Source organism: Haematobia irritans, chromosome 2 (assembly GCF_050003625.1).
Source record: "Haematobia irritans isolate KBUSLIRL chromosome 2, ASM5000362v1, whole genome shotgun sequence".
NCBI lineage: Eukaryota > Metazoa > Arthropoda > Insecta > Diptera > Muscidae > Haematobia > Haematobia irritans.
In genome coordinates, this window is record NC_134398.1 from 236,043,563 (window position 1) to 236,057,208 (window position 13,646).

The window sequence follows — 13,646 nt, forward strand, 5'->3', positions numbered from 1 at the left end:
AGGCCCGGCAATTCGGATTTAGAAAAGCGAAAGCCTAACTGAATATTTTTCCTGAATTTTATACTAATTGAACTTGAAAAAGAAATTTAATTTGATTTTTTAAATAAACGATTTCACCGATTTACACGCGTTTTCCCTTGACCAAATTTTGTCCGTATCACCTTTTATAGTAAGAATGTTAATTCTACTCTCTGTGCAAAATTTCAAGTGTGAACACAAATGTGTTCACAGACAGACGGGCATGGCTAGATCGACTCAAGTGCCCGCCCTGAGGATTAATGCCAAAGACACTATGTGTCTATATCGTCTCCTTCCGCACCCTTACAAAAAATCGCTTCTGTAACATATACTCCCAAACATATTTTGCTTCAAGCATATACATTTTTGGGTATTGCCTAAACATTTATATGTTTGATCTCTACCAATATATAATATGTTTGAAAGCATATTGGTCTAAACAATATATGCTTGGGTAGTCTAAGTTCCAAACATTTTGTATTTTTGCATCCAAATTCAATAATGTTGTCTTCCAAAAAACAATATGTTATTATGTGACCATATAATATGTTTGGAAGCATTTTGCACCCAAAAATATTATATGCTTAAAAAAATTCTCCCAAACAATATTGTGCTCAAAATTTTATTTATTTATTTATATATTTACAATCATAATGAATTATGAAAATAAACAGGTAATATAGGTGCTAACAACATAGGTTTTCGACCTGAATGCTCAAAATTTTGTTTCTGCCAAATTGTATATCCCCCGACATCTTTCTCACTTCCACGAGATTTTTTAGTTCTTAGCACCTTTTTCTGCACGGATGAAAAAGACTGTTTTTCATATGTTTGGCTATAAACATTATATGTTTGGAACACACATTTTTAAACACAATATTTTTGAGTGCAAGCATATAATGTTCATAAACTAGCATAACATGTTTGGGACATATATGTTAATATGTTAGAACATATTATGTTTGGGACATAAAATGTTTGTAAATATAATATGCTTGGATGCAAACATATATTAATTTAGAAATAGCCTATAAACATATATGTGTTTATTAGCTTGGAGCGCTATTTAACAGGGAGCGATATTGAATTAAGTTGGTGGTTGTTGCTTGTTATTACAAAATTAACATTTTATTTTTCCTTGGGCAATTGATCAGCTACTTCTTTGATCCTTACAAACTGTGTGGTCCGCTGTTCGAATCCCCGTCCGGAAAATGGTAAAATTAAAATAAAAAAATCATAAAATTGAATAATTTCTTCTACAATGTTTGTATTACAGAAAAAAGTGCTAAGAACTAAAAAATCTCGTGGAAGTGAGAAAGATGTCGGGGAATATACACTTGGGCAGAAACAAAATTTTGAGCATTCAGGTCGAAAACCTATGTTGTTAGCACCTATATTACATGTTTATTTTCATAATTCATTATGATTGTAGATATATAAATAAATATATAAAATTTTGAGCACAATATTGTTTGGGAGAATTTTTTTTAAGCATATAATATTTTTGGGTGCAAAATGCTTCCAAACATATTATATGGTCACATAATAACATATTGTTTTTTGGAAGACAACATTATTGAATTTGGATGCAAAAATACAAAATGTTTGGAGCTTAGACTACCCAAACATATATTGTTTAGACCAATATGCTTTCAAACATATTATATATTGGTAGAGATCAAACATATAAATGTTTGGGCAATACCCAAAAATGTATATGCTTGAAGCAAAATATGTTTGGGAGTATATGTTACAGAAGCGATTTTTTGTGAGGGTGTGTAATACAAACATTGTAGAAGAAATTATTCAATTTTATGATTTTTTTTATTTTAATTTTACCTTTTGCCGGACGGGGATTCGAACAGCGGACCACACAGTTTGTAAGGATCAAAGAAGTAGCTGATCAATTGCCCAAGGAAAAATAAAATGTGAATTTTGTAATAACAAGCAACAACCATCAACTTAATTCAATATCGCTCCCTATTAAATAGCGCTCCAAGCTACTAAACACATATATGTTTATAGGCTATTTCTAAACTAATATATGTTTGCATCCAAGCATATTATATTTACAAATATTTTATGTCCCAAACATAATATGTTCTAACATATTAACATATATGTCCCAAACATGTTATGCTAGTTTATGAACATTATATGCTTGCACTCAAAAATATTGTGTTTAAAAATTTGTGTTCCAAACATATAATGTTTATAGCCAAACATATGAAAACAGTATTTTTCATCCGTGCGGGTGTTGCAAACATATGCACATCTTCCTGGTGGGTTCACTGTTTTTTCAGTGTATGTTTTAGAAGTATAGGAAAAGACATTATTTCAAGTTTTCGACTTAGAAGTGGTAATTTTACTAGAAAAATGTGGGTATTTTTGCCCAAATCGGAAAAACATATATATGTGAGCTATATCTAAATATTCCTGTGCAAAGTATTACGAAAACCGAAGTTGAAATTTGGTCTTTGTTGTCATATGAATGTAAATCGGTCATACGAATGAACCGATTTCAATCAAAATTGGAATTGGATATCTAGGATGTTAATTCTACTCCCTCTGCAAAGTTTCAAGTAAATCAGAATACAATTTTGACTTCTGTGGACATATGAATGTAAATTGGAAGCTATATCTAACTCTAAACCGATTTCAACCAAATTTATCATGTATAGTAAGAATGTTAATTCTACTCTCTGTGCAAAATTTCAAGTGTGAACACAAATTTGTTCACAGACAGACGGGCATGGCTAGATCGACTCAAGTGGCCGCCCTGAGGATAATTGCCAAAGACACTATGTTTCTATATTGTCTCCTTCCGGGTGTTGCAAACATATGCACAGGGTATACAAATAATAATGAAAGTTAACATAATTGGCAAATTTATAATATTATAGAATTGCTATGCCAGCAATATTCCCTAGTTAGCACAATCCCCCTACCTCAATTACATCGAAAATTCGAGATCAATTCTGAAAAGACGGCTACCCACCAAAGGTTCCGGCAAATTCTAGCGCAAATAAAAATATTACAGAATTGTTATGCCAGCAATATTCCCTAGTTAGCACAATCCCTCTACCTCAATTATATCGAAAATTCGTGATCAATTCTGAAAAGACGGCTACCCACCAAAGGTTGCGGTAAATTTGCCCGAAATAAGGCAACAACATTTAATTTTATACAAAATCTTATTAGAAGTATGTCCAGAAGTATTACAACTACCCAAAAAAAAAAATTGAATTTGGTTGGGTGGTTATATTTTTACAGGTATTTCAGCTAAGAAGTACAGACCATGTGCTTGGTTTTGCACGCTACTGTGTTTGTGCATAGGAAATAGTCTGTATAAATTGTAATTAATGATATAGTGAGTAACAAATCGTAAAATTGCTAGGTTTCAAAGTGTAACTCAACGGATTTTAAAGAATAAAAAATAGATTTTTTAAATTCCAAACCTCTGGTAAATTTGAAGAGTTCATTCTTTTTTTCTTTATGAAAATTTTTGATTAATTATTTTCAAGTTTTTCAAGCAAACTTTAGAAGAAAGTGAAAAGTGGTGTTTTTATTTAATTACATACGTTCAAAAAAGTAATTGCTCATATCTTCGAATGATATAAATTAAATATAAGTACTTTTGACTCACAGTGAGGTACCTCACATGAGCACATCAGTGCTCATATCAATTGCTTAATAGTTTTGATACTATTTTCCATTGAGTAAAACAAAACATCTATACCACAAAAAACTCTTTACATCAACTATTAAGATTGTATGTAACAAAATTATGGTCGATTGACAAAAATAAATTTTATTTGAATTTCAGGACTATAATGAAAAGAAATTACGTATCTATGTACACATAATTGCAGAAAAAACTGCAAAATATGTTAAACTACTTATTTATTTGGTTAAATACTAAATCTAGCCTGAATTACTGCTGCTGGATGTTCTTGATGCATTGCAGAAATGCTGTATGCATTGTTTCCTATCATTCCTCTTGATGCTTCACTTTGTAAATGTTGCCTGTCACGAGAGTTGCAGCTTATTTATTTGGTTAAATACTAATTCTATCCCGAATTACTGCTGCTGGATGTTCCTGATGCATTGTCACTGTTAGCAGAACTGTTCGATGAATTGTTTCCCATCGTTCCCCTTGATGCTCCAACTCCGCAAATGTTGTTTGCCACGAGAGTTGCAGCTGAGCATTGCGTTATTGCATGTCGGCAAGGTTGAGGTGATGTTGGATTCGAAAGTCCGGACTCATGTATGGGTGAAAGAGTGGGTGATCTGGTAAGAAGAAAGTGTTTACGTCTGTGACGTCGATAGACTCCGTTAGTTGAAGGTAATCGTTGGACGGGTGAGTATGAGGAATTTGGCGTGGTGGCTGTACTGTACGAAGCAAACGTTAGAGTTTCTACCAGCTCCTCCAGATCGGGATTATTCGGTATCTTTCTTCTAGTAGGAGGAGGTAATGCTGGTGGCAGTATCAGCCCGACAGGTGTTGTGCTATAGGTCAAAGAAGAGTCATCTCGTATTATAGATGTGGGCAGCAAGGATGTTTTGTACGTTGCTGGACCACTGTACAAACAATCATTGTAGCTAGTTTGATTCGCGGAAATGGTGGATGACGAAGTAGTCTCAGATGGTGGTGGATAAGTGGAGCTACTATCGGAATCGCTAATACTGGAACTATTTGTGTCCATATGTATGGATATTGGCCTCACTTGATTTTGCTTCAAATGCAATTCGTGAATATCATTTGAATGAGCTTGCCTGCATCGTGGCCGCCTGTAGCGGTTTAGAGCTCTCATCACGTGACGAAATCGCAAAACCGGCCATGTTCTCGCGATATGCAAATGCCTTTGTGAATGTTTTTCCTCTACTTTCGCCGATCCAAACTTCTTTTTCCAATTTGTCAGATCTTCTCTTGTAGGCTTTCCACTCAACTCAGGAGTTTTGCAATCAAGTTTAGTAGCAATTTCCCGATTAAGCCCCATTGTCAAATCTGCTGCAATATCATTAGGAATATCTGGACTATCAGGAACTGCAGAACAGCAATTCCATTTTCGTCGCCAACGTTGATGTTTCGAAATGGTTTGCATACAACATCTTTTCTGGTTAGTTGATGTCTGCGACTTTGCGGATCCATTTCGAGAAAATTGGTTCGGATTAATAGTTCTATGAAAATTCAACGATAAACTTTTGTTGGTAGTAAGCTTAACGTCTCTTTTAACGGCTATAGGACTGCGCAACTGAAATGTACAGAAGGTACACTGCTCGGTGTATTGGACATATCCACGACCACGATTGTTCATTGCTGCCAGATTCTCAAGATTTGTCACAAGAGTGGCTTTCGAAGTCGCAGCACTTACCCGCCTCTGCGATGTGGAAGCCTTAAATGAAGAGCAACAGTGGAATGATCTGGAAATGTTGCTACGATCAGACGCCCCTGTTTCGCCAGAAACGTCCGAAGAGATGTGTGCAATTGTGAGAGGGGGTCTTATATTTTTTTCTTCTAACAAGGAGCACATATAGTATGTATTTAACGCAGTCTGATGGTACTCCCTTGAATTGGCACAGCAATGTAAACTAAAATTTGTGTTATCTTCTAATGTGCGGGACATGTTCTGCTTAGATCCTTCAGATCCCAGATCATTTGGATGCACCAGCGTGGAACACAAGTAAAATTTGCCACAATCTTTAGTCTTTTTGGACGGAGTTTCAACGGGGTTGTTAGTTTGCGATTCCTCGCCTAACTTGACCGCATGTTTAGCTTTCGCTTCCTGCGCAAGTCGATGGTTTCGTATATATTCATATGTGGTCAAGCCTAAAAATGAAATGTAGATGTGAAAGAAACACAAGTGTAGTAGTAGTCCAGCAGTTATTGCTGCTAATAATCCCAGGCATCCAAGCAAAACCAAAAATATTTGCTGACTTACTGCTATACCAGCAAATGATACCACCGACGATTCCAGGGATCCAGTTGAATTTGTTCCCAAGAGAGAATTTATTCCCTCGTCATCGCTATCCAATGGGCCCATTGATACATTACCCTTGCTAAGAGTTTCATTATATTGATCACCCACAAATGTTGTCAGGTTTTGTAATGCAGGACTTAGAATAGATTTGTTCAAAGACCCTATTTCATCAAAGATTATATCAGTAATATTTGTCGATATATCAGTCTGACTGCCAGCTGCATGTGTGAAATTGGCATCGAAAGCATCAATTCCCCTATCTTTATCACTCGATTTCGGATCTCTCTCATACCAGTAGCTAAGCCATTCTGGTCGCAAAAAATAAAAAGAAATTTGCGCTATCACCGCTACCAAAATAACAAGGGCCGCACAAACAGCACTTACGACGCACATCAGGAAGGCTACATAATTTCGAGACCCAATACAATGATTTAACCACTTACAGTGATGATCGAATTTACCAATACATTTATTGCAAACCGAGCAGTGTTTAGTACGCGCGGAGGATGTCTTGATATTGCATAAATGGCATCGGCCGTTTTCAATAACGTGTGCGTGTTTAGAACGATCAAATTCCGGAACTATACGGTCTGTTCGATGTATGCGACGAAGTTCGCGGTCCGCTGGATCTATTAGTAACGCTGTCAAATGTGATACAACATGCACAATATACAATCCAGTAAACAAACCATACAATGGACCTTGTATCTCTGCGGCAAAGGACGGAACTAGGATCCAGTAAGCGGCTAAGCCAAACAGTAAAAGTACCGACCATCCAAACAACTGCAGTGGATGTAATGGAGTCTGTAGTCCATGCAACCTACGTCCTTTACGGTGGTGGACAACTGCTACATTATCCTGGAACGATATCAAGTGTGAAATATTCCATCTATTCCCTGCAGGTGCTGTAGTCAACACTTCGCCGTTTGCTCTACTACTTATTTTATCCAACGAGGACGGATCTCCGTGTTCACTATTTGCAGCAATCTTTTTATTAAATAAATTGAGTGGCGTTGTATGTGCTGATGTAATTTGGTTCGTCCTCTGGCTTGGAGTTTTCGTCAGCTCTCTATGCAAATCTGGATTTTTAACGTAGTTATTTATACTCGTTGTTGTGATTGTAATAATGTTGTCTCCATCGCTGGAGTGTTGGGGCGAACCATTAGTCTCATTGTTATCGTTAAAGACTTCAGTCGTCGCTGAAATTGGTGGCTTTGCAGAAATTTCTTGCAAAAATTTTGTCTCGCATTCATTCACAGCTGCTTCAGTTTCTATACGTCGATAGCGGTCCGGGAGCATGTTGCTTATAGTTAATCATTTGCTTTGATGTTGCGAATAAACAAGGCATTAAAAAACTAAATAAAAATGTTTCCAAACGGGGTAATAGTATGTGCCATGCATCGTATGGTGAGAAGGGAATATCGTTGAAGTTCGGATTCATGCATGGGGCAATCATAACAAATTTATAGATTTGTTATTGTATTACACAAGTTGTATGTCGCAGGCTCCGTAGTAGAAATTTGTCCAAATGGTGGTAGTGGGCAATGTCATTAGTTACCCAGCACAGCTCAGCTAGCGTTTTCCTAGAATGACACGTTGAATAAGTTAATTGATATTTATATGTTTATAAATTTATATAACGTTTTTTCTATATATATATATATATATATATATATATATATATATATATATATATATATATATATATATATATATATATATATATATATATATATATATATATATATATATATATATATATATATATATATATATATATATATATATATATATATATATATATATATATATATATACAGAGAATACAGATTGGTTGTGATAACCGAACAGAATTCGAACAGAATTCTGCCAACAGAATTCGAAACAAATGCTTCAAAATACACCCAGAGAAAATACACCCAGAGAAATGATATATATATATATATATATATATATATATATATATATATATATATATATATATATATATATATATATATATATATATATATATATATATATATATATATATATATATATATATATATATATATATATATATATATATATATATATACAGAGAATACAGATTGGTTGTGATAACCGAACAGAATTCGAACAGAATTCTGCCAACAGAATTCGAAACAAATGCTTCAAAATACACCCAGAGAAATGATTGGTTGGAATTCGATTACGACAACAGTTTGATAGTCGAGACCCACAATTTTTAATTGTGTGGAATAATTGTTAGTTATTTCTCTTGTTTGATAGTTTATATAATCAATATAACGGTGGTGTGACCAAAAGTTGGTACACACGACCAAATATTGGTCGTTATTTATACATTGAAGTAACTAACCATTTCAATTTATTCCACCCTGTTGTGATAACTGATTTGTTTTGCCAATGTGTCACAAAACCGAATTGAAAGTCCGCCTAGCCAATAAGTTGGTTGTGTTAACAAATTTTATAGTTATAAAGGAATTTGTTACTATGGACTACATAAATATGACAACAAATAAGTTGTTGTTTGATTTCATTAATTATAAACTCTAAATTCTCAAAATTTCAATACAATTCAAATTTTTCATGTCGAGTACCCAATATTAGAGAAATTCTGGCCATAAAGACTTGCTGTGAATTAGGTATATATTCTTATTAATTCGGTAGCTGCATTCTTAATTAGTGAGTAACATAATCATCAAATGAAATTAATACCACTCACTCACTTACGTTCTTCCCAACTAGAGATATTTTAACAAATGTGACGATTTCCGAGGATGTGAATGGTAAATATATAGATTGGCTACCTCGCCATCGAACCTAAAATCGATCAGAACTGAAGAAAGATTCTGGTGCAAAGACATAACAACATGTCAAGGTCTATGCGTGAGTCACGATCGGGTAATTGTGAGTGGAGCATCAGCAGCATCTGCATCATTTCCATTCAGTTTTTAATTATTAATTAATAATTTAATTAAATACAGACTAAAATTAATTCACCAAATGGTTTCTTTAATTTCTCAAGCATTGGTTGTCCGAAAATAATAAATAGTTGTTTCAACAAACGAATAAAATCTTATTGGTTGGGATTACCAATTAGACTTATAATGTGCCCAAATTTTAGTTATCGAAACAATTTGAGATACTGTTGTGCGAGACAACAGTTGGTTGCTTTGACAAATTTTGTCAGTTATATTCTGGTAGTAGATGGGACCGAATAATTTGGTTGGCAAAAGAATTGGTTGACACAACAAATTTGTTTTCTGTGTGTATATAGATTTTGTTGCTTCAACCATTTGTCTTGTATCACAAACGAAATTCTATTGAAATGATTGCCAAATGATAGTAAGCATGAAAAGATGATTACATTAAAGAAAATAGGTTGACACACCTAATATATAATTCTAAATGTAGAATTTTCAATATCAGAACCGATTTCCAACCAAATTGTTCTCTGTGTGTATATATATATATATATATATCATTTTGTGATAAGGATTTTTCATCGTTTAAGTACGCGCGCAGAGAAGGAACATGATCATCTCAAACATGTTTCTAGAGCATAATGTTATTTTTGGACGAGAATTAGAGAAAATTCCCAAAATATAAATCAACGTATTAATCCAAAACACTCAGCTCCAATTTTTATAAAAAATTAAAAAATACGAGTCAATTATGTTCGAAATGTGGACACTTTCTGTACAATATTTACCGAAAACTACCACTCCATTGGGCATTACAAGTCCAAATTTCTTCAAGATAACGGCATGAATATCCATGGTAGTATTGAGAACATATACGTAGAGGATATGATCACCCCAAACATGTTTCAAGAGCAAACTGACACAAACATGCTTACCGAAATCATATACATAATTTCCAACCAAATAACATGGCTGCGACAATCAATTGTTAATTTTTCTGAAATATGTATTTATAATTTGTCGTATTTTATGTATAATTTTGTAATACTCTTCGAGAACAGACCTATTATAATCAGTCGAGCGCTGTCCAAAATTGTTTGCTGAACACTGTACATTTTATCACAAACACTATAATACTACGAGCATGCACTTGCGAATAAAGGCATGAATATAATTGGTAGTAAATAACATGGTAGTAAATAACAACGAGAAAATAACATGTTTGCGACAAACATTTTCCACGTTCACCCTCCAAAGATAACTGTTTACACTCGCAACATATTTGGGGCTATCATTTTCCTTCTCTGGATGTAAATACAGTCTTGAAATTCATATCTATGCTAAATATAACTCTATATTTCCTACACCCGTAGGAGTATAAGCACATCCTATAGTAAAACGTTATATTTGGACCGTGAACATGTAACTTTTTACTTTCTCGGACATGATGTATCTGTTTTCGACAACCATTTTATGTTTGGCGAGAAAACTGTACTTTTGCCGCAAAAATGGATTTTTTTCGCCATACATGTTTGGTTTGTATGGCGAAAAAAAACTTCAATTTTTGCGGCAAAAGTATAGTTTTCTCGCCAAACATAAAACTTTGTTCTAGTTATCATATTCCTTTTCTGCGTGCAGATACAATAAAATTCATTACAGTGAAACCTTTCTCCTCTCAAATGTTGAGTTGAATTAAGGCGATTATGAGTGTTCACTACTGAAAGGTTTCACTGTACATAGACCATTTTGTTAATTTTTCTGAGATATGTTTTTATAATTTGTCGTATTTTATGTATAATTGTGTAATATTTTTGAGTACAGACCCATTACAATCAGTCGAGCCTTGTCCAACATTTTTGCTAACCACTGTACATTTTGACACAAACACTATAATACTATGAACATGCACTTAAGAATAGATTACCTTAATATGAACGGTGCATAAAGCTATTCCAAATCCCGAATGGACAAATGACGAATATGCAACAGCTAGGAGTTTGTTTCCAAATTCAGTTCCCGTACTGTGTGCGAATAAAAATCAATATTTTGTCTTCTGTTAATAAACGAGAAAATAATGTTATTGGGTTCGTTAAAAGGGATGCATGTATGCATACATTTGGATTGGTAGAACTATTTGTGTGCTATAGTTACGGATGTATTATTTTTCGTTTTATTCCTTCGCACAAACTCAAAAAAATATGTCACACCTCCGATAAAGGCATCAGCAATAGAGGAATGGAACTCATTTATGTAACATTCGAGTTTAAAGTTTACTTATTTTCAGTTGTCCTCCAGAACAGACATTGCGGCAACTAGGAAACTTTTTCCAATGTTCGTAGTGTATGTACTATTTGTCCATGTCTAGTAGAATGTATATGGGCAAGTTTGTATGTTGATATTATTTCATTTATATAGTAGTTGTAATAAAATATATTTGTTGAATTTTTATCACACTGCTGCATTAGAACCGAGCACTTTCCTTGCAAAAATATGATGCCGTTCAACTTCTGCAGAAGTCAGTAGTTGATTGAAACTTAGTTTTATTTTTTGATTTCTCCTTTAAGTGGCATGATTTACAATTAATTTTATCATGCTTTTAAAATATCTTTTTTCTATGTATTATTATTTTTGGTTTTTTTCTTCTTCTACAACACGCGAGCACGTAGTTGAAGGCGTACGAGTCCAGTGCGACGATTTTCAAGTGTTCAGTAAAGTTTTGTTATGGCTTTCACAAAAGGTGGATGATTTTTTACGTAGTTGCAGTAAAGGGAGTGGGAGCAGAGGAGAAATTCTCTCTTTCGACGAACATTTTAGTGGTGCTTTTGGCATTCATTGATGTATACAGCATACACCAAATGTGAAGGGTGTTAAATTTTGGGATGTATGCTAACCGGCGAATAGTTGTAGTGTGGAGCATAAGTCATACGCAAGAAAACAATACAACGTTTTCAAACTTCATTACTTTTTCGTCTTTAAACGAAAAGTTTACTACTTTTAGCGTGAATAAACAATTATTGCAAAATTCTGCTTTAGGTTAGGGATTTATTGTTCTGGAAAGCGAAATGCTTAATTCTTGATACACTCAATAGAAAAATGTGGTAATAAAAACAGAAAAGTTAGTTGTTTCAGGAGCAAGAAAGCCGTTCTATTACAAGTTTTCTATTGATGTTTCGACCAAAAGAACAGGGAAAGTTTTATTCAGTAAACTTAACAGATGAAGTAGAGGATTGTTCATGAATATCCAACTACAATATTTTGCGAATTTTTAGATGATACCAGTCTAAGGCTAGGGTCACACTATGCAAATATTTGACCAAAATGAGTGTCAAACATTTTTCCAGAACCATTTTCCAAATATCTGGATACGGTTTTTGTAAAATATCCCTACCATGATGTTATATATCCAATATGAGCCCAAAATGTTTGCTGGTTTGGCTGTGGCGACGGATTCTTTTTCGATTTCTGTCAAATATTTGCCCAGTGTGACCATAGCATAAGGCTATGGTCACACTAGGCAAATATTTGACCAAAATGAGTGTCAAACGATTTTCCAGAACCATTTTCCAAATATCTGGATATGTGGAAAATAATCCTGCCATGACAGCATAAAGTCTGCTGAAATAGCAAACATTTCCTTCAAGTTTTTAAGCTCGATTACACTATAACTTGTTTTATTTTGGCTAAAACAAATAAACATGTCAACTTAGGAGCTATCCTAACATAATTAAAACAATATTTTATGAATATCTATACTATTTGACAAAAATCTGAATATTTATCGAATTGAGACAAAACAGCAAACAAAATGTTTGCTGATCGTATTTAGGAGCTGTGCAAAAATATACCAAAAACTACTTTTTGTTCTTAAATATGCTTTGGTGAAAAATTTATAACCTACAAATTTTATAAATTGTTGTTCATTAGGCCCTGAATTACAAAAATATAACAGCAGACATCGACTGCTGTTTTTAGCAGACTTTTTTCTATGAGTGTAGATAAGTTTACATACCCTTGGGTCTTTTAACTAAACATGTTGTTTATAAACCAGACTAAAAAAATCTTCTTGAAAATTAACAAATACTTTGTTTTTCAAATTAATTTACTAAAACTAAAGCATATATATGCATATTTTATTATATTTAGTTAATCAAAGAAAATACAAATTCTTAAATGTGAACTTGTGTAAGAATGTGCATATACATACTTTTTTTTGAAATGTCATCCAGCATGAAACAACAGTAATTAAATGTTCACATTTCACCAGCAGATATATTTTAGCAACTACAAACTTTTTAGCAGCAAACCTGATATTACAAAATTGCAGATGGTTTGCCGTTTGGTATTATTAATATTTATTTATTAGGTGCTAACAACAAAGGTTTTTGACCTGTATTATTAATATATATAAGTCTATTAATGCAAAACTGGAACATAGTAAATTATTTGATCCTTTCTATATCTTGCGATATATGTTTCTAGGAAATGAAGAGAGTGTACATCCAGGAATTCTTCTTACTAATTAATAGTTCTGTCTAATGAACGAGTTAGAAATATCAATATGTTTAGCAGTTTTATTATAACAAAAAAAAAATTAAAAAAGTACAACTTTTCTAAAAGTACTTAATTTCACTTGTTCAAGCTACTAATTCGTTAATTGACCAGCAGGATATAGAATATTTAAGCTTGACTTACTTGTAGTGTCCTCCTCTTGCTTGTTCAC

General features: G+C 33.5%; 1 protein-coding gene across 1 annotated transcript; it reads right to left on the bottom strand.

Annotated features, from left to right (window-relative positions):
* Positions 1–3,803: 3,803 nt before the first annotated feature.
* Positions 3,804–11,625, bottom strand: LOC142227448 (uncharacterized). The gene is made up of 3 exons (XM_075298017.1): positions 11,041–11,625; positions 10,851–10,979; positions 3,804–7,582 (listed from the first exon to the last, which is right to left on the bottom strand). The coding sequence occupies exon 3, from the start codon at positions 7,296–7,298 to the stop codon at positions 4,089–4,091; it is 3,210 nt and encodes a 1,069-aa protein (XP_075154132.1). The 5' UTR covers positions 7,299–7,582; positions 10,851–10,979; positions 11,041–11,625; the 3' UTR covers positions 3,804–4,088.
* Positions 11,626–13,646: the final 2,021 nt, after the last annotated feature.